This window comes from Talpa europaea (genome assembly GCF_964194135.1).
Source record: "Talpa europaea genome assembly, chromosome: 14".
NCBI lineage: Eukaryota > Metazoa > Chordata > Mammalia > Eulipotyphla > Talpidae > Talpa > Talpa europaea.
In genome coordinates, this window is record NC_140082.1 from 19,010,710 (window position 1) to 19,033,286 (window position 22,577).

Sequence of the window (22,577 nt, forward strand, 5' to 3'; positions counted from 1 at the left end):
ATATTTTCTCTGTATATAGACACAACTCTTTAGTAAACAGTAACAAGGTATGTTGGCAACACTGAGAAAAGGAGGGCTGGCACTTCACGGACAGAACCACCCCACGGTTCAGTCCCAGGGCACAAGGACACACGCCACGTACGGGGACCTGGATAAGCACGGAAAGTCGAATAAACACGAGCCACTCCACACGGCAGCCGCGGACGCGCGTCTGGAACACCGAGGGCACGGGGAGAGGGATCTTGTGCTGTGCTTTGTCACCAGTCTCAAAAAAATAAATAAGAATCAGAAGCTCCGGGGCCTGGGTCTGGCTAACGTAACTCCCTCTGCAGTGGCCTGCTGGGTGGCAAAATGAACTTCTTTCAGAGGAGCCTGTCACACATTTCCCCCCTCTGGGGAAGCTGGGGTTCAGGGCACGGACAGTTCACAGCAGGGGCGTCGGGGCCTCGCCCATCCTGCCTGGAGGCCCGACTAGGGCAGAAGGTGCAGTTCAGATGCAGGTGGAGGCACAGGGGAGCACAGGGGCAGGCGCCTCTCCCTGGCCTGGCTGGCTCAGATCCCCAGGATACCCGCTCTGTGAATACTTCACGGCGCTTCATGAGCCCCCTCCTCGCTCCAGAACCCTAACTGCTGTTCTTGGCCAGAGCATTCCTCCCCGACTCTCACCTTTTTCCCCATCCCCTGCCTTCTCAGGATAGAGGAGTTGGCAGGATGGCCCTATGGGGGGCACCACAGGTGACCTAGCTAACTGGGGCTTTGTTGTGGGTTGATGACCCCTGGTGTGAAGATGTGGAGGGGAGCATTTCCAGACCTAGCCGGTAACCAAGGAAAACACACACTATCACCACCCCAGCCGACCCTTGACCTCCTTCTCTTCCTTTGTCCTGAGGGAGCAAAGGCACTTAGGGAAAAGTCGGCCTCCTTGACCAAGCAGCTCCCACTAGCACACACCTCCAGCGCCGCCACACCAACCCCAGGTGTACAAGGAGAGGGAAGCTTCCTAGGAAGAGGGGAAGGGGTGCAGAATCTGCCAGGCCCGGGGCTCTGAGCAGGACCCTGAGGAGCTGTCTCCAGCCTGTAAACACTCCCTGGGTTCCATCGCCTTTGCCAGGAGACACTTTACTTTAAAATAAAGGTATGGCCTGGGGTCAGGTGGAGGAGAAAAATTGAGAACACAACAAATGGAATCCCCGGCCCCAGAGAAGGCACAGGACTCCCCTGTGCCTTTTCTGAATGGGTGGAAGCCTCGAGAACAGCAGTGGCTTAGGTAAAAGTGGGGGGGATGCCTGGGGAACCCCTCCTCTAAGCCAGTGCTTCTCAAATGGGGCAATTCTGTCCCATAGGGAACGTCTGGTACTGCCTAGAGACATCTTAGGTTGTCACAACTGGGGCAGGGAGGATGGTGCTACTGGCATCTAGTGGGTAGAGGCCAGGGATGCTGTTCAACATCCCTCAGTGCACAGGATGCCACCGACCCCAAATACTGAGTGCAGAAACCCTGCTGCAAACTGATCCTGCTGCAAACTGCTCCGGAACATCTCCAAGCCCCCTTTCAGAGCATGGAGGTAGCTCCACAGATCTCCCCTCCACCAATTCCCCCCAAAATTCCCTCCCCACATCTCAAATTCACCCCATTTGGAGGGATGGGGTAGAGGAGAGGAGAGCATTCTCTAGACCATGTGCAATGACCTTCCCTCCTGTCCATCAAGAACCCCCAACTCCTACAAGGAAGAAATCCCAGGCTGGGGCGATCTTTGGTCAAGCAGGAAAACATAAGGCTGAACTGAAGGGGCAACCCCACACCCCATCTGCCTGATGGTGAGAGGTGGGCAGTCTCCCTGTGCACAGAAGCCCACACTTGTGAACAGACACCGGAGCCTCTCCCAGGGCCGGGAGGACAAGCGCGCACCAGGGCAGGTGGCAGCTGGGCTGATGCCGCCTGGGTGCGCAGGGCCTCACTTGTTTTCTATCAGAGTCTGCACCTTGTACACGAGGTCCCGGGCCAGCTTCAGGACCTGCTTGGTGTTGTGTCGTTCGGCCATTTCTGAAAGAGCAAAAGGCAAGACTTCATGAGCCCCCTTCGGTGTCCACCCTCAGGATACCCTCAGGGACCCTTCCAGCCCCCCACCCTGGGGGCAGGTACGTGTGTGTCTGGGGCATCCGCATCACAGGGTAGCTCTAGAAGCTGACCCCCAGGGGAAAGACCTACACCTCCTGACCTCAGTTTACCCTTCTTTAATATGGGGCTTGCAACAGTACCAAGTTCACAAGGAAACAGGTACTATGAGATCAGATAAGATGATATTGTGCGTGCTTAAAAAATGCTAGGTCTTCCCATCCCTCGCCCACAAATTCAGTGGCTAGCAATCTTCCAAGAAAGCAATACACATAGTAGGTGCTTAAAGGGATGATGGAAGGAAGCAACAGAAAGAGAGGGGAAGGGAGGGGAAAGGAGGAGAGAAAGCAAAAACCATTTCATCAAGAAGCACACAAAATGATCAGATCTTTAAAGCAGAATAATCTTAAACCTAGACATTTATCAGCAAGAAATCATTTAGTAGAGAAAAGAGGCATGAGGCCGCAGTCCCTGAACTCGGTGCCACGGTACCCAGAGAATCACTGTGAACTCAGAAATTTTGAGGGAAACAGCGATGCGCCAGAGAAACAGCCAGCACAAGCGAGTCCACAAACTGTGCTGAGTTCCTGTCAACGACTCTATCTTTAAAAGCTACGTTTTCAAAAACTGTAATTAAAAAATGAATAAAAACTACGTTTCTAGCAGAGGTTGCTGTGATGAAAAGCAAGAATCACGTGAAAAGTCAGTGCAACAGGCGGTGGAGGCAGGGCCTCCAGTCCGATTCCTAAGTTTGAGAAGCTATGCAAAGCAGACAGGTGCACGCGCCCCACTAGCATCTGCACTTGTTTTAAAATGAAAGAAATATTTTCTTTCAATGTATCTGTATTTCTTTTCAAATGGCTAAGTTGTTAGGATATAAATATTTATTAAGTGGTTTGGACCTAAACACTTGCAACTGATGGCTACAGCCACTGTGTGCAATTTGTAGCCTATGTGTGTGTGCGTGTGTGCGTGTGTGTGTGAACATTTTAGAGCCACCAGGGGCGCTGTGCACTGAGGAGGTGGAGGACACGGTGAAGGCAGGCCCTGCTTTGGTTCTTCATAACGGCCTCCACCTGAAAACCCAGATGCCAACAGGAAGGGTGAGTCAGTAAGTTACAGTCACATGAGGTATGATCTGCAGCCTTAAAAAAGATTACATGGAAGGCAGTTTTAAAATTATGAAGTGGAAAAAACCCAGATATGACAGGATTCTGTGACAGGAACAACCTAATAAATACACACATATCTCTATGACTATGGAAAAGAATGGCTGAAAAAGTTTTTTAATGAACCCACTAAATGCAATGTGATTTCCTGGAGTGGATTCTAGAGCAGAAAAAGGATATTGTTAAAAAAAACAGGTGAAATAAAAAAATCTATAGTGTAGTCAATAGTGATGTACCCATGTTAATTTTTTCAGTTGTGACAAATGTACTATATTAACAGGCACTATATTAACACCAGGGGGAGCTGGGGGAAGTGTGTCAGGAACTCTGTACTGTCTTTGCAACTTTCCTGTAGCACAGATATAATTATTCCAAAATAAAAAACTTGTTAAAAAAATCTAATGTTTCCAGAATGAGGTCACAGCTTGATTTTCTCTTCTTTTGGTTTTTTCAATACCACCTTTGGTTTTTTAAAATTTTTGAGTAGTGATAATAGTAGCTAAAGTGACCCAGGTAACAGGTGATGGGCTTTATCCCTCTCATCTTGGTTAATCCTCTGGATGTCTCTGTGAGGAGCTGTTAGCACCACTTTATCCTCTAGGAATCTGAAGCCCAGAGACAAGAAGTCACTCACCCAAGGTCATCAGCCCCCAAGCAGTAGATCCGAACCCAATTCTGTCTGATTTCCAAGACTGCCTTTTTCATGCTACTTCAGTTGTCATGCTGTGCGGGCTTTTCCTGTGCATATCAACACTATTACCCCACTTCAGAGATGAGGAAGGTCAAGCCTGGTAGAAAGTAACTTGTCTGTGGGCACAGCAGTTAGTGGCAGAGCCAGGGTTTGCCCCCGAGACTGATTTCACTACCACATTCCTCCTGCCGGATTCTTGAGAACACATGCTCAGTCTTACAAGATATCAACTCATCCATTTGGAAATAGCCACAAAGGTGGGCAGATCCCTCCACTGTCCCCTGCACTGTGTGAGAGTAAATCTCAGTGAACCTCCGTCCCTCCCAAAGCCCCAGAAGGGAGCCCTCCAGAAGGCCACACCCCTTAGATAAGACCCTAGTCACATAATACCATTAAAGAATTTGATGATGTCTGTGAAATCCATGTTGTTCTCCAAGATGATGTCACGGTAGACCTCCACCAGTGCCAGGGCGATGAACAGGACATAGTGGGCGGACGAGACATGTTTCGCTGCCCAGATGGTCTCCCAGACAGAGAAGACATCATCATACACGAGTTCTGCCAAGACAGGCACATGTACGGGGAAGGAGTCAGCCACAGAGCTCACGCTGCTGCCTCCCTCTGGGAAAACCCAGGCAGCTGAGCTCTGGGCTTCTGCCTGAGGGCAGTGCCCAGAGCTCAGACCACCAGCCAGGAGACCTGAACTCTGTCACTGGACCATCAGAAGTTATCAATTTTCCCCATCTGTAGGTTATGCAAACCAGGTGCATTGTAAGTTTCCAGCTGCGACTTTCTGTAGGTAAAGGAACTAAACATGTGTAATTGACACTGACTTGTCCCTGCCCTGTCCCTTGATGGCATCCCCTTCTTTTTCTGAACCCTCCATCTCCTTTAGAGCCTAACAGGGCATTCTCTCCTACCCCCTGTACACAGGTAGAGCTGCTTGCTGCTCCTGGGCCTAGTAGATACAGAACAGAGCAATGGCTTCCTATGTCCAATGAACACAGCCTTAATCTCAACTCATTGCTTGGCTAATTTTTAATTTCCCTCCATGAGCCTCTCTATTTCCTCATCTGCAAAGTGGGGTGATGCTGATACTAGTAATGGACTGAAGAGTTAATGCACAGAAATGGCTCAGCATAGTGCCTGGCACTTAATAAACACCTCCACAAAGGTTAGATATTATCAGCATCACCCCAAATTTGCACAATAGCAACATGCTGTGTTACACATCATCTCTGAGTCATGTGTACAACATGCTTTATGGGCTTCAAGGTTGTTTTTTCTGATAAGCAGTTTAATAAAATGGAAAACACTGGGCATAGGAGGTGAATAGAGGTGGGCTCAGATTCTGGCTCACTATTCCTAGCTCAGAATTGAATTACTCTCAGCCCTAGTTTTGAGGGTTGAAACAACATTTACTGCACAGTAACCCAATAATCAGCACTCAATAAATGGGGATTACCTCTTTCACTGGCTTTCTTCCAACACCCCCCAACCCCAGCTCCATGATATCTTTTCCACTTAGGTTCTACAAGAGCCAAGAGACAAGGCTCCAGTTAGATGCTGGTACCTCGTTTGAAATCCAGCAGGAACCAGCGGTAGCAGAAGTAGAAATGAGTGTAGTCCCCATTCTGATGCATCAGTTCAAAGAGCTCAGAGTCCAGGATCTGTTGCAGGAAGAGAAGACACATTTTACCCTCCTGGGACAAGGCTGGGCCAGAGAGGATGGCTGAGTAAATGATGGCACATCCCCATATCAGACAACACACCACCGCTTAACAATCAGGCAGTGTTAAAAAAAAAAAAAAAACAGGAGAAGTATTCAAAGTGAAAATCAACCTATCTCAACCTAACCCAGTCATTCCTCCAAAGAAGATATGAAAATAAATGTCCAATAAGCATCTAAGAAACATTCATCATTAGTCATTAGCAAAATACAATGTCAATTTGAAAACCACAGTGAAATACCACTTACACCTACTAGGACAGCTATAATAAAAAACAATAAAAGACAACAAAATATTGGCAAGGAGGCAGAGAAATTAGAACTTTCCTATGTTGCCGGTAGGAATGTACAATGGTGAAGCTCTAAGTCCCATTCTAGGTGTATTTCCAAGAGAAAATACATAAAACTGATATAAGAATGTCCATATACAAACTGATAGAAGAATGTGCCCAGCAGCATTATTAAATAGCCAAGAGGTGGAAACAACCCAAATGTCCATCAATGGGTGAATGGATAAAGTATATCCTTGCAAAGGAATATTATTCAGCAATAAAAAGGAATGACATACCGATACATGCTATCACATGGATGAACCTTGAAAACATTATGCTAAGTGAAAGAAGCCAGACACAAAAGGGCCACATATTGTATGATGCCATTTATATGAAATGTCCAGAATAGGTAAATCTATAGAGACAGAAAGTAGATTAGTGGTGGCCAGGGGCTGGGGAGAGGGTAACCACAGTGAGTAGACAGTGAATATGGGGCTTCTTTTAGGGATAATGAAAATGCTCTGAAAATAGATAGTGATGATGGTTTTACAACTTTGAATATTCTAAAAACCATTGACTTAGTAACATTTTAAAAGAATAAATTCTATGGCACATAAATTATATCTCAATAATGGTGTGTGTGTGTGTGTGTGTGTGTGTGTGTGTATAATAGAGCTAAACATTACTTTGAGGAAAAGGACTGATATAATCAAATATACTCTTAAGAGTGATGGCTTATCTTGTTCATGATCAGTGTCTGGACTGATAAATACTCAGTGAGAACAAATCTAATGGAGTTAATTTGAGTGCTGAGTTGAGGTTGAGTCAAATTGAGTTTTGTAGTTTTGTTTTCTAGTTCAATTCAGTATTGAGTTGAATTGAGTTTTTGAGTTCAACTGGGTTGGGCTGAGTTGGGTGAACTGAATTGAGTTAAGCAGGATTGATTTATTGAGCTAAATTAAATTCAGGCTGACTATGGAGTTGACCTAAGGTCTGTTGGGCTGAGCTGGAATAGTTGTAATATTGCAGAAGAGCAGATCGTACCTGGATTAGTGACCTCATGTTGGCAAAGTGTGTGTCCATGGCTCCTCCGTGGGGGAAGTTCTGGTTCATCCTCTTCATGAGCTCTGTGAAGCAGCTGAAGGCAATGGCCTCTGGGGAAAGAGCACAGGAGAAACGTCAACTCTGCCTCTACTTTTTCAAGGAACTAGAGCTTCCAAATGGTGTTATAAAGCCCTGAACTGGTTCACCAAGTCACAGCCAAATGAGAAACACAATGGAATGACTGTCACTGCACTCTGTATCAGGGGATGCACTCCAATCTTAAATTAAATAACACCTTCCAACCTATAGATGTCAAAATTGGCTTTCTTTTAGGAAGTGATGGTGACAATAGATACTTGTTTAGATATTTCTATTTGCTATAACACACAATGTTTTGCTTTTCCAAACTTTTTTTTTTAAATTCTACTGTTTTATAAAATTCTCAAGTCTAGAAACCCCTGTATTCCAGCAGCAATTGTTAATGGTGGAAGGGTATTTATAGGCATTGTACAAAGAAAGGGTCAAATACTGTGAAATGCTGCTTAGAGTAACTGCATATATTAAGTAAAGGCTCTGAGAAGTCCTGCAATTTAGAAACCTGCTTCATAATTGTTTAACTCAGTGTTTAAAAGTTTTGGCAGTAACTTTAGGGAAAGTTACACTAGACCCAAGGTATGGTGGGATCGGATTCATCTTTTAAAGTCTATTTTTCAGATCAGTTTAAATATACAGAAAATTGAGAAGGGATCAGAGTTTCCATAGACTCCACAATCACTTTCCCCCACAATTAACATCTTACATGAGTATGGTACATGTGTTAAAATTAATGGCCCAGTGATGGTACATTATACCTAAAGTTCATAGCTTTCTTTTTTAAAGATTTATTTATTTATTCATACAAGAGCTGGGGTACAGGCCAGAGATGCGGGGGGTAAGAGGATTCACCAGAGACAGAGTGGGGAACAGAACAGGCAGATTGACCAAAGTACACTGCTGAGGGGAGCAGCGGGCACGACAGGAGAGGTCTGCTGCACCATGTGGATTTCTCCCTGGCCGGCCAGGGATCGAACTCATGCTGCTGCAGAGGCTGTGGATTGCTTCATAGTGTGGTGCTTAACCCCTTGCACCACCAGGAAAGCCCCCCCCCTTTTTTTTAAACCTAATGTCCTTTTCATGTTCCAAGAACCCATCCAGGAACACACAACACATACAATTGTCCCCCCTAAGACTTTGTGTGGCTATGACACTTTCTCAGGTTTTCCTGGTTTCTAATGATCCAGACTGTTGAGGATACCTATCAGGTGTTCCACAGGATGCCTCTATTGGAGTGTGTCAGATGTTTTCTCATGACAAGATTGGGATTCGGAGTTACTGGGAGACTACACAGGTAACATGCCATGCTAACCACATGATATAAAGGTATATACTACCAACGTGATTTATAACTGCTGAACGCTATCCTGGTCACTGGGTTGAGGCAGTTAGTGAGGCTTCTTCCCCGTATAGTTTCTCTCATACCCCACCCCCTTCTACACTGGATTTTTCACAAGGAAGTCACTATGCACAGCCCATATCAACTCTGTCAAAAGAGTAGAGATTTAGGGCCTCCCTGGTGGTGCAAGGGTTAAGACACAACCTATGATGCTATCCACAGCCACTGCAGCACAAGTTCAATTCCTGGCTTGTACCTCTGCGCCTCTGGCTTGTACCCCAGCTCTTGTATGCATAAATAAATAAACCTTTTAAAAAAAGAGTAGAGATTTATGTTTTCTAGATTTTTAGCAGCCTCATCGAGATTCCCATACCTCTAGATTCACCTTTTAAATGTACAATTCAGTGATTTTCGTATATTCACAGAGTTGTGTAACCATCATCATTACCTAATTTCAGAATATTTTCATTACCCCTCCCCAAAGAAACCTTATACACAGCAGAGTCATATCCCTTTCCCTGCCCCCTGATGCAGTCCCTGTCAATCACTAGTCTATTTCCTGTCATTATAGATTTCCCTATTTTGGACACATAAGTGGAATCACACATGGGTGGTATCTGGCTTCTTTCACTTAGTATAGTGTTATCAAGGTTCATCAACAATGCAGCATGTCAGCATGTATTAGTCCATTCTTTTACTTTTCTTCCAAAGAATATTCAATTGTATAGATCATACTTTGTGCATTCGTCGTTTGATGAAGACTTGGGTTGTCTCCACTTTTTGGCTGTTATGAATAAAGCTACTGTGCACATTCATATACAAGTGTTTTATGAACATATGTTTTGGTCCTCTTAGGAATATAGCTATGAATGGAATTGCTGGGTCATATGGTAACTCTGCTTGACATTACGCAGAACTGTCAAACTATTTTCCATAGTGTCTCGTTATTTTCCATTGTTTTGATTCTAGCCATCTTGTGGGTGTGAAGTGGTATCTCATTGTGGTTTTAATTTGCATTTCCCTAATGACTAAAGATGTTGAGCATCTTTTCATGTGTTTATTGCCTATGTGTCTATCTTCTGTTAAGAAACGCTATCCAAATCTTTTGCCTATTTTTAAATGTGTTATTTATATTATTGATTTGCAAGAGTTCTTTATCTTTATATATTTTGAATATAAGTCTCATTATGTATGTATTTATTTATTTTTTTAAAGATTTATTTGTTTATTTATTTATACAAGCACTGGGTACAGTCAGCAGCGCGGAAGGGTGAGAGAATTCACCAGAGCCAGAGCGGGGAGCAGAGCAGGCAGAAGGACCAAAGTACACTGCTGAGGGGAGCAGCGGGTGGCAGGAGAGGTCTGCGCGCCATGTGGGACCCTCCTCCAGTGGCCGGGGAGCAGCCGGGGATCGAACCAGCGCCACAGAAGCCGCGGGCAGCTTCGCAACCCAGCACTCAACCGCTGCACCACCGGGGAGGCCCAGTCTCATTATGTATTTAGCTTGCAAATATTTTCTTCCGTTCTTTAGGTTCTCTTCAATTTCTTGATGGTGTCCTTTGAGGAAGACTGATGAAATACACTGCTGAGGGCAGCAGCGGGTGCGGCAGGAAAGGTCTGCAGCGCCATGTGGGACCCTTGCCAGCTAGCCGGGATCGAACTGGTGCTGCAGAGGCTGCGGACAGCTTCACAGAGCTGCGCTCAACTGCCTGCGCCACCAGGGGAGGCCGTAGCTCTTTCATTTCTTCCAACAATTTTTTTTGTAGTTTTTGATATACAAATCTTACACTGGGAACTTGATATATCACAGGGGTCTTCTAAGCACCTGTACTGGCCCTCTGTAGACCCACAAAGTAAGACTAACCCCCATCCTTGAAGTGGGAACAAACTGCACTCCCCGCCCTGGGGTGAGGAGGACATACGCACCATCATCTAGAATGACCAGCAGTGGGGCCAGCAGGTCACACATGCCCTGGACATAACCGATCTCAATGTGCTGCCAGATGTAGCTACAAGAGAGACACAAGAGTCCAGTGATGGCACCCATTACCTGCCTCTCCAACCCTCTTCTCTCTCCCCCCAACCCTGGCTCAGCCCTCCATTGCTCCTCCACACCACTCCCTCAACCTCCCACCTGTATCCCTGTCCCCAGTCTCACTCTCTTCAAACATCTTATGCTCAGCCACCAGCATGACCTTCCAAAAGCCCAGCACAAGGAGGCTACTTCATGCCCAAAAACCTTCACAGGCTCCCCAAGGCATAACAGGACAATGTCCAAACTCCTCAACTCCCAATCCATCTTCACAGTCTCCTACATCGCTTCTCAGTATTTCTTCTTCTCCAACCACACTGAGGTAGTCACCTTTGTACAAGTACAGTGCACATTTAGGCCCCTGTGCCTTTGAGCAGTTCCCTTCTAGAATGCCCATCTACCCCTTAATAATATTTACTGTATACCCAGCCCACTATACATGCATTATGTTATTTGATTCCCAAAATAATCATATGAAAAAGGTACTATTATTATTCCATTTCAAAGATGAGGACACTGAGGCAGAGAGAGATAAATGATATATTGAATAATAAGTGGCAGATGTAGGGTTTAAACACAAGTGGCCTCACCCCAGGGTATGTGTTCCTAACCTATAAGGCAAATGGTTTCTTCAGTGTCTCCTAATTTTGTCAAAGTCCATCTCTGTGAGGTCTTCCACAATTTCTCTCAATGCCATAACCAAGCAAAAATCAATCTATCTTTCCTTCTTCCTCAGCAGTTTTTCACTTCAATGTAAAACACTACAGTAACACTAATTATATTTGTATTCCTTACACTAAATTTTGAGAGCCAGCAATTGCTTGTGAGAATGTAAGACAGACAGTTAAGAGAGAGCACTTATCAATAAGATTGCATTAGAGTAGGGGTTGGCAAGCATTTCCTGAAAGGTCCAGATAATAATTACTTTCAGTTTTAAAGCCATATGTTCTGTGCCAATTATTCAACTCTGCAGAAACAATCACAGGCAATATGCAAAAAAAATGGGCATGACTGCAGTCTAATAAAATTTTATTTACAAAAACAGGTAGCGGGATGGGCTTGGCCTATGAGCTACAATAGCAGTCTGCAAGCCTGAGTTAGAATAGCATGTTAAGAAGTATAGGATGTATTACTGAGTGTAAAAAGCAGACTGCAGAAAATGTTTACAGTATAATCCCATGTTGGTAGACATTTTTAAAAAATTGAAAATGTGTGCATTCATGATACATTACAGAATACATTATATAATATACTCTATTACACACCATTATATATATGAATGTATATATGGCAGGTGCAGAGTTTGAATTCAGGCGGTCACACCCTCAGTACGTGTGCCTCACCTGCATGCCAAATGTGTCTATGTACACATACATATGGCTTTGAAGGATGCTCACTAAACTGTTAGCAGGCATTACTTCTTTTGAGTGAGAGACACTGATGATGGAAAATGAAAGAAGTTCTCTTTATACCTTATGAACTTCTGATTTCTTTGGTTAAGGTTTTTAATAACCACAGGTTATTTTTATAGTTTAAGAAATAACAATAATAACTTTTTAATGAAAAGTGGTAAATAACCCCAGATCTTGGCTTAAAGAAATAAAGCACAGATTCTAGAGCTCGAATGACATGAGTATGAATTCCTGCTCAGCCACTGTTCAGCTGGGCGACTTGGATGAAAGTGTTACCCTATTGAGCCTCCAATGCCTCACCAATGTAAGAGGAGACAATATGATCCTCATAGGCTTGTTATAATGTCTAAGAGAGATGATGTTAGTAAAAGGCTCAGGATAGTGCCTGGTGTATAGTAAACATTCAATGAATGTTCATTATTATTAACATTATTATAATTGCTATTTTATTGTCAGTGTAATCTGGAATAAGATTCCAGGTGGGCATGGTGTAAGCTCCCAGCAGCCCCCACCTCTGCCATGACCTTACACTGATTCCCTATAGACGCACCCTCCCACCCTTGCTCCAGCCACCTGCACATGATGTTGCGTAGCTTCTCCAGGTTGGCAGGTGTGAAGTACCAGTAGTTGCGGTCACACCTCTGCACGTCCTTCTCAATGCGGTGCAGGTTCACCGTGTACAGGTCCAGCAGTTCTGGCTATGGGCCCCAGGAGGTGAGAAAAGAACAGTTACATCCAACCCCTTACAGTGATCATCTTCCAGAGCTTCTTTCTCTTCCCCTTAGCCCTCTCTTGTCATCACTGAAAAGCATGCCCTCTACCAGGACCAGGTGGGTATTTGATTTCATTTGCATTATTGTTTTCTGATTCTTAAAAAAAATCTGTGCTCTCTGAGGGGTACAGAACTATTACCCCATTTCATGGGTAAAGAAACTAAGAATTACAACTTTAATTGGGAATGCATTCATTTTTTGCTAAAAATTGAACAAGAACAATGGAAAACTTCAGTAGAAGTTCAATTCTTAGATATGCAGTACCCAATAATCCTGATGAAATGGTTCAGTGATAATGGTAAGGAAATAAGGAACATTTAAAGGCAAAAAATAAACCCAGAGAGGTAAGAAAATACCAAAGCTAGCTTTTGCCTTGAGGAAAGCTGCCTAATAGGGAAAATATAACTTGGATTTCATGGTTCTGTGACCCCACCAACCTCCAAGTTAAGGAATTGAATAAGAGACTTTCCTGCATTAGGACAGGAGCCCAGCAAGGATGTGGGTTTTGGGGGTCCTGTCCTAATGCAGCATAGAGGGAAAGCTAGAAAACACTAACATCTGGGGCTCAAAAACAATGGCTTATCTCAAACATAGGTTCCAAATAAAATCTAAAATCTATCTCACTGAATAAGTAAGAGCCTGAAATCTGGTTAATAACTTATACATATTGATGGTTCAAATTCCCACAACCCATAAAATCTGAAAGAGCAGAGAACTTAATTTAAAGTTATCTTGAGTTGGTGATATTTCTGGGTACTAGGAAAAAGCAAAAAAGCAAACCCTGACTCTGATAAAAACAACTTGGAATCTAAGGGTATCTCCCTTAGATACCAGACAAACAGGGAAACTGAGGCTCAAAAAGATAAAGTATGTGCCTAAGCTGGGATTTGAACCCAGAAGCATTTGGCTGCAAAGTCTACATCATTTAAGTGCTCTATTATCTACTATCTTCTCTACCAATGGCTCCAACAGCAAATCCTCTGTAGTGGAGAAAATGCAATGAACCAGCGTGTTCTGATCTGGGTAACTGAGATCTGTGGGACACTGTCACCCTCCTGAGATGTTGCATAAGAAAACCGAGAGGAGAGTCAAGGAGGAGCGTGCTGGTGGCTTACAGAATAGGTGACGCCACTGGAAGACACGGGGGATGCCTCGTTGTTGGCAGAAGTGGTCACGGCCAGGGAGGCCAGGGCGGGGAAAAGACTTTCCATCTCGGGTTCCTCTGAGAGGTTGTCTTCACTGTCTGCTTGGCTGTGCTTCTCGACCTTGCTGCTCCCCCAGCTCTCCAGGGAGGGGCCCTCCTTTTCAGGCAGAGTCACGTCCATGCTGCCAGCGACAGACATGAACTCGTCCATGCTCTCGTTGGCGAGCAGGTCGCTCTCCAGGCTGTCCTGCACGGCCAGCTCCTCACAGGGGGCCTCGTCCCGGGAAGTGGTGGCTTCGCTGCTCTGCCCATCCTCCACGCTGCTGTCACCAGGTCGAAGAACCAGGGCAGCATTTCGGTGGGCGTCCATGACACTGTCTTCCGTACTCAAGCTTGGCTCCGAGTGCTCCGAGAGCCCCGAGGAGAAGTTGTGGGAGGAAGGATGGCCGGAGTCTGGGGAACAGGTGCCATTCACCAGGTTTCCATTAGGGATCTTGGGCTGTTTCTCCTCCAACCTGCCTTCTGCCTCTACTTGCTCTACCTCATCCACCGACTCAAATACCTAAAGACAAGGTGCACAAAAACAGATGAGCTAGGATGTCCACTGTGGCACTGCTTTCACCAGCAACCTGAATGCCCAACAATAGGTGACTCGTTCAAATAGTCATGCATCACTTAATGACATTTCAGTGGCTGATGGATTACATACATGACAGGAGTCCCAACAGGCCTCGGTTTGTAGCAGGATAGCAGCAGCTTATACCATCAGGGTTTGTGTGGTTAGCCTTATGCTGCTGGCATAATGCTATACCTGCTTAATGGTGCATATCTCAGAACCTATGCCTGTCATTCATGTACATGCATGCAGGGTAATACTACATACAATAAAAGAATGAGTCAGCACAGGTGTAATACATACTCGCTCCCTTTGTGAAAAAAAAAAAAGTGACCCATAAGCATGGAAATACACAGAATAATCCAGAAAGAAACAAGGAAGCACTGCACTCGACTCTGAGGAAGGCGTACTAGGGAGTTGAAGGGGGAAGAAGGTAACTTTTATCATATAAAATTATGTACATGTAATTTTTAAAGTAAAACATTAGTTAAAATTATAAGGAAGGCTAAAATTATTAATATATTCATGTGGTTAACTATTATGGATCAACTTTAAAAAGTGCTAAATATAGAAATATGGAAAGATTTCCAGATTATTTCTCAAAGATTTGTTTGTGATTCTTTGGGCCCTTCGGTTATATTCCATCAAGGACAAATAGCATGTTGCAAGGTGGCTTAAAATATTTCTTCTCTGTGTCGTTATGTCATCAACTTGATTTAGTTTCATGTGTTTCTGCTTTTTAATAAAAAGTTCTTTAATTTTAATTAAGAGTAATTGATTAAACTTGCTTTAAGTTACATTTAAAAAATGCCCTATCTCCAAACTACAAAACAAGGCATATTCAGGGAAATGCAGCTTCTCTGCCTTCCCTATTTTAGGGTTTATTTATTTTATACATACAGGAGCTGCGGGGGTAGGCCAGAAGTTTGGGGGGTGGTGAGAGGGTTTACTAGAGACAGAGTGGGGAGCAGAACAGGCAGATCTACTGAAATACACTGCTGAGGGGAGCAACGGGCGAGACAGGAGAGGTCTGCGGTGCCATATATGGACAAGCTCCCTGGCTGGGGATCGAACTCATGCTGCAGTGGCTGTAGATAACTTCATAGTGCTGATATTTAACCCTTGCACCACCAGGGAGGCCCTCACTTCGCTTTTTAAATACTGATTGAAACAGAATTAACATTTTTCATTGAATGAAATGGAAAACCATTGAACAATACACGGACATTTATACAGGGATTTTAAAAGTCTGTCAGCACTGCACTGTATCTGCTACATTTGTGCATGTAAAGCCACACAGAATGCTCTGGAAGGATACACAGCAAACTGATGACAGTAGTGTTGTTTCTAAGGAGGGCCAGTGGGGTTTAGAGATAGTCAAAGCCAAATTTGGCTTTCTTGGCAATATTTTAATTTTTTAAGGGGGAAAAGAGTCACATATTCTTTTTATAACTTAAAACCCAATTTCTAATGCTAAAACAAATAAGCCAGAAATGACCTGTAGATGATGGGCATCCACTCCCATTGCTCCAGGTGGGAGGGAGGGGTGGGGAGAGCGGGGCAGTCACCTGTGTGCTGCTGCTGGAGTCGCTCTGCAGGCGGAGGTTCTGGCGGCCAGAACTGCAGCTCTGGGAGGACTGAGAGGAAAAGGAGCAGAAGGGAGCCTGCGTGAGGCTGCATCCTGGCTCAGGGTCCCTGCACTTAGCTCAAGAGGGGCGGCAGGGCTGGGGGATCATTAGTGTGTTTTCTTCTTGGTTCCTGTCTTGGGCAAGACCCCTCTGAGGGTCTCAGCTTCCTATCTGCAAAATGAAATGGAGTCATAGGGGAGACTCCCGTCCTGCTCTTTGGAGCTTCCTCAGAGGCCACACCAGCCACTGGGCCCCCACCTCCTCACCCCTACAAACACAGAGCCCCATCTTTAATTGCTCTATACTTCTCTACTGGAGACTTCTAATATTTAGTTCAACTCAGAGTAACTGCACTCACGGCAGTTTTTACGCCCTCTGTATGTGCCTTTCACCCTATAACTTGTAGTTCCTGTCTACCCTGATGCTGGGTTTGGCCATGTGACCAGTTTCAGCCAGAGGGCAGAGCTTTAGCAAGTGCTTTTGTATTTCTGCTTTGTCTCTTTAGAATCTGCTTTCACTGTAAGAATACGACTGGGCTAGGACCGGGCTAGCCTCCTGGAGGATGAGCCAGGAGGAGAAGAGCAGAGTCACCCCAGACATTGGAAAGCCCAGCAAAGATCAACACACCTTTCAGCTGACCGACACTGATAGCACATCAGTGCCCACCCAGCAGACCCATAGACTCAGGAATAAAATGACACAAGCACAGCTGGAAGTCACTGACTTTGGGAGGGTTGTTCATTATACAGAGTTATTATGGCCACTGATGACTGGTACAGCATTGGTCAAGAGAACTGACTTTCTTTTGAACTCCTGCTTTGGGATGCTAACCAGAGGCTCTGTGAGGACAGACACGTCTGGGGTGGTGATGGGAGTATCCTGATGTTCCAGGACATTCCTGACAGTACCTGGCACACAGGAGGTATTCAGTAAGCTCTATTCAATAAACTCAATGCTAGCACTGTGTTAAGCACTTTATACATATAGTCTCATTTGAGCTGTCCACAATCCTCCCTATTGAATGATTATTCCCATTTTACAGACGAGGAAACTGAGGGTTGGAAGTAAAGGTGCTTGCTTAAGGCCCCAACACTAGGAAATGAAGGGGTTGGGGTTCAAACTCAGATTTATATAACTCCATTGTTACCTTCGAGCCAAAAGCTTGGGGTGAGACTCTGTCCCAAGACCCCAGACACCCTGCCTCACGCTCAGCATTCCTACATATCTGACAGAGCTGACCCTGACCTTCACCGCTGCCAGGCACCCTGAGTGAGCTGCCCATCACCTCGTTGCTGATGGTGGAGTCCCGGTGCATCATCCGGTGCAGGTGGCTGTCCAGGCTGGCCCCCGATGAACACTTGGCCAGGGCAGCAGCGTGGGACTCCCGCTCCCTCTGCCGCACGATGGCCTCACAGCCCAGCCACTCAGACATGGTCTGTGCGTAGCAAGCATGCATCTGTTCATCCACCTGTCGGGGCAGAAGCAAGGTCACCTGACAGGTTTGGGTGTCAGCCCAACTGGAAGCAGGTGGCTCCTCCCGGGGCCCTGGCCCTGGAAACACACATCTAACATTTGTAGAGTTTGCACCCAACAGACAGTACTGAGCAGTTGCTGTGTGCCTGGCCCTCGCTAGGCCCTGGGGATACCTGAACATGGCGAGGCTATTTCTTTCTTTTGCTTTTTCCTTTCCCCTCCCTTCACACATTCACCTAAGATTGGTGTACTGCACCAAAGTCAGTACCCTGGTTGTGATACCGTGTTATAGTTTTGCAAGATGTTATTGTAAGAGGAAATTGGATAAAGCCTACATGAGCTCTCACAGCATTATTTCTAACAACACGTGAATCTATAACTGTGTCAAAATACAAAGTTCAAAAATTTCTAAAATGTTTCCAATGCCATTGTAAAAAATAACATATGCTTGCTTGCATAGTGCTTCTACTGGACAAGACAAGCTCCATGCTTCCTGGTTCCACCACACCTCTCACCCCACCGTGGTCCAATACGGGACCAGAGTTCCCCCACAACTGCACAATACCTGGCTCCTTTTGCTGCCAAAGGCCCTAGGGGCATAGAGGGTAACCAACCTCCTTCCTTTCTGTTTCTGTCATTCCAAACTGGTAGTGGCCCAGAAGGAAGGGCCACACGGCCTTGCGGATCTCTGGCTGGATGCCCCCGTAGTAGATGAGGCGAAGCAGTTCCTGCTCCTCATAACTCTGTGGGTGGGAGCAATGAATTTGATTAACAGAAAACCAAGGGATGAGCTCTGACCCAGCAGTCCTGCTTCTCAGACCTAACCCGCAGAGATCGTGGTGTGAATAAGAGGAGCCCAGATGTCCATCTCAGCATCTCATGCAAGCAGAACCCCCAGAGGGGCCCATTGTCCACCAGGTGGAGAACAGGGCATCCCTGCCTGGAAATGCCACACAGAGCAAGTAGAACAGTAGTTGTGTCTACGAGACCTTACAAAAAAGATGTTCAATGGGTGCTGGTAAGTGAACACACACTCACACACACACACACGCACACACACCCAAACAACATATAGAGCATCTTGTGAGATAGTATGAACCCATTTTCATGAAAAAGAAAAGGGCAGGTAGACAATGCATGAACATTTCTACTTAATTTTTAGTAAATTTTGTGTACTGTGCTCTAAAGTGAATTAACCCAAAATGAGCATTTCCTACTGGTTCTTCACATGCTAATAACTTTTGTGTATACCAGGATGTTTTTAAGAACTATTGGCTATATTATGCATTGGAGTTTGTCTGCTTTCTTTTAAAAATTAATCTTTAGGCAAAAGTTTTGCAGTGGCAATGAGGCTGTGTATGTGTGTGCATGTGCACATGCACACGAGTAGTACCAATAACTACTAGATGGCTTTTCTCTCATCTCTTTACTTCATATCTTGGAATTAACAGCATACTTCACATCTTCACCACACAATGGCAAAACCAGCCATTCTTTTGTCCCTGCTGAGAATTCTGTCCCTTATTATGTAGACAGCCTTGTGAAAGCTGTTTAGAATTCAGAAAACTATTTGTGGCCAGGGCTATAAACTCTCCACCAAAAATCTATGCCCCCCATCTCCCAGAGGACACAGAGTCACACCTGGACTCCATTTCCCAGACTCCCTTGCTTTTAGGTGGGTCGTGTTGCTGGGTTCTGGCCAATAGGAGGTGAGAAAAAGGGATGTAAGCCATTCCCAGGCCAGGGTTTTAAGAAGAGGTGTACCCCCTTTACACTCTCCATTTTCCCTCTGCTGGCCAGAGAGAGATGACCCTGCATTCCTGGAGGATGGTGAGCCCATAAGAGTGGAAGGAGAGAGATGGCCACTCACCAGGCAGGCGCACCCAGGATGGTTGAATGAGTAAGGAATATATTTCCAGGGTGTCAAGCAATTGAAACGGCAGGGACTACTTGTTTTTGCAGCTCAGTTTACCCTCATTCTGCCTTCAACAATGCCATTAAGGGTGAAAACAAGGTCAAATAGGTTGTAAAGGGATTACAAAAGCATTTCATAAAAACTATTTATTTTTTAATGATTTACTGTTTCAACCAATTTGCATTTAGACTAGTAACTCCTAAATCAGGGAGATCACTGGAAGCATTTGGGGAACTTTCAAGAAACATAAATTCCTGGGTTCTACTCTCAGAAATGCTAATCAGTCAGATTGGAACAGAGCCCAGAAGTCTATGAATCTTTAAATTTCTCAGGAAATGTGCATTCCTGCAGATTTCTGGGAATTAGGAGAGTAGGCTGGTATATGTATTTAAATTTTAAATGCATATCAGTTAACTTTATTTCTAGGAATCTACTCTCAAAATAAAAAGCTCTAGTACAGAAAGACATGTGCTTGAAGTCAGGTCAACTACAACACTATTTGAAATAATAACGAAAAAAGGGAAGCAATCAGATGTCTATCAGTAAGGAGAATATTTGAATAAATTATGTATGAGGTGCCAAGGTTCTAACATTTAACATTTCTCCTAGAGAGTTAAGAGACACCGTAGATATAAAAGTAAGTCGGTCACTTAATATACAAATACAACAGCTCATTTTGTAACAGTAAGAGATATATTAAAACACACATATCACTTTCTGTGCATGTATAAGCACAGAACAGTAGCAGGGTCCACAGAAAATGGATCTGACTCATTAGCTCAGGGGATCAGAAATAGAAGAGTGAAATAGAAAGATAAATATTTTAAATTATATTCTATACACTTGCATTCTTCATTTTTTTGCATTGCAGGAATTCCTCCTATAATTTAAAGAAAAAATGACAATTTTTGGCAAGAAGTAAAATGACCCTTCTGTTTGTCCAGGTTCCAATTTGTCCTTCCCACCCCATCCCCTGGAGTTCCCAGACTGATGCAGAAAATAGCACCCTCCTCCAATGTGGGGAGGCCAGTCCCACCAGCTGCTCTCCAGCTTGGTGTTCCCCAGAGTCTGGGTGGAGAGGCACCCCCTGACTGAGTCATGAAATTTATCCAGCTTGCAGGAAAGAGGCAACGCCTCCAGACCCTGCTCTTGGCAGAAGTTAGTGTTTCTCAAAGGCAATTCTACCTTCCAACAGCCAGGAGGGCATCTTTTCAACAAAGGTCCCTGTGGTCAAACACACCAGCAGGAGTGACCCACATGCTCCCTGGAGTGTGACAGACAGACAGCAAGGTTTTGAAAGGTACAACAGAATACAGAAAACTGTTCAACCTTTTTTCCACACTCTCTGACTATGACGCTTTTTACAAACATAAACACTTTCCTTCCAGGGACATTTGTATTCTCCTAAGCAAAGGCAGGTAGCTATTTCCAGGGAAAATATCTAAAGAGTGAGTTTGTTGGCCCTGAGACAAGAGTTTCAAACAGTGGTGGGGTTTTTTCGGCCCCGCTGCCTCTCCCTAACTTAGAGTGCTCATCAATCCAGGTAGAGTAGGGCCTCACTGCACCTCATGGATAAGCTCTTGGGAACTGTGACTTTATGTGCAATGATATATATTGCAAGCAGGTCCTTGAATGTTTCATTCAGTGCTGGCAGGTATTGTTTTTTCTCATCAATGCTCTCATGAAATGACTTTAAATGAATCAAAGCTATTGGAAGACTAGCTATAGATTCAGTTCCTTTTGCCTGGGGACTCCGAACACCTTGTGCAGGACTAGGCAAGTAGCTGACAGTTAAATGCCCTGTGACTGAGTCATTTTTTACTTATATGTATTCTCCATCTTCCTTGATCCTCACTCCAATGGGCAGAGCTATGGGTCTGGAAATCTCAAGAGCCAAAGCAGGGAATTTCAATTTGCATACATAGAACCCAAGGAAGTTACTACATCCTTAAGTCGCAACAAGCAGTGGCTCCACTTCTCAGATGCCTGCAGTCTCTGCCCCACTGCAGGTCAGGTCAGCTAGGCCTTACCGTGCTGTCCTGGAGGTACTGCTCCCAGATCCCAGCCGTCAGCCCCTGTCCAGCATCGCAGGGCAAGTCCGGAGAGACAATCATGTGATTGACCAGGGCTGACAGGTGGGTCCTCACGGTGGACAGGTGTCTGCAGTAGGCAAGCCCTGCCAGGGAGGGAGGAAAGTGCCATCATTCAATGTCTGATAATCTTTATCTCACTAAGTCCCCAAAGTGCTGCCCCACTGGCTCTTAGTGAACCCCCATGACTGAGCCTATTCCCATCATGCTCCTTTTCCAGTTAAGGACAGGTAGGATCAGAGGGTGAAGTCACTTGCTGGCTAGATTTAATAGCTCTGTGACCCTGGGGAAGTCCAATCGCCTTTCTCAGCCTCGGTCGGCACGATGCCTCCTCTGCTGGAAGCCAAGGCATTGACTCCGTGGGCTGAAGGCAGAAGGGAACAGGCAGGGAGAGGGTCAGTCTCCTCGGGCTTACTGTGCCTCGGCACCTCCAATTCATTCCAAGAGGAAAGAGGGTGGGAGAGGTGGATGACTCCTCATCAAATTGCAGCTGAATGAAAGCGACCCAACAAGTCAGTGTCAGCAACTGCGGAGATGCTGAGGGCGCCTGCTTTGCTTTCAAAGATGGCTCTGTACCTTTTAGGGATGTCTGCCAGCCTGCCACCCTTTACCTGCTCCACCATGGACACCTGGGTACTTGCCTGGCACATGGCAAGCGCTTGGCAAATTGCTGACCTGTGTTCACTCTGTGTCCCCTCCTCTGGCTCTCCCCCACCATCTCATTCTCCACTCCCAGAGAGGACCCTGCACCTCCAGGGATCTGAGGATCAGCCCTCCTCATAATAGGGATGATGATGATATAATGTAGAAGACTTGCACAGCCTATACTATGTTCTAGGGACTTGTTCCCAGAGCTTATGTAACTCATTTAATTCTCAATACAGCTGTGTGAAGCAGGTACCCCTATAGGTAGGGAAACCGAGTCATAGACTGATGTCCTTACTTGCCCAGATCATACTGCTAGAAGTATGGAGTTAGAATTTGAACCTGCATTGCCTGATACAGAACCTGGGTTCTCAACCACCATCAGAAGCCATGTTG

General features: G+C 45.2%; 1 protein-coding gene across 1 annotated transcript in view; it reads right to left on the reverse strand.

Moving 5' to 3' along the window:
* Positions 1-1,955: 1,955 nt before the first annotated feature.
* The window catches only part of SGSM1 (small G protein signaling modulator 1), a gene marked incomplete at both ends in the record, with an annotated part of 66,780 nt that continues 46,158 nt past the window's right edge, over positions 1,956-22,577 (reverse strand). Inside the window, 11 exon segments of the mRNA XM_084253224.1 lie at positions 1,956-2,044; positions 4,367-4,534; positions 5,550-5,646; positions 7,022-7,131; positions 10,380-10,462; positions 12,471-12,595; positions 13,786-14,376; positions 15,999-16,067; positions 17,344-17,526; positions 18,146-18,274; positions 21,477-21,622. Of these exon segments, the coding sequence (XP_084109350.1) occupies positions 1,956-2,044; positions 4,367-4,534; positions 5,550-5,646; positions 7,022-7,131; positions 10,380-10,462; positions 12,471-12,595; positions 13,786-14,376; positions 15,999-16,067; positions 17,344-17,526; positions 18,146-18,274; positions 21,477-21,622 (1,790 nt within the window).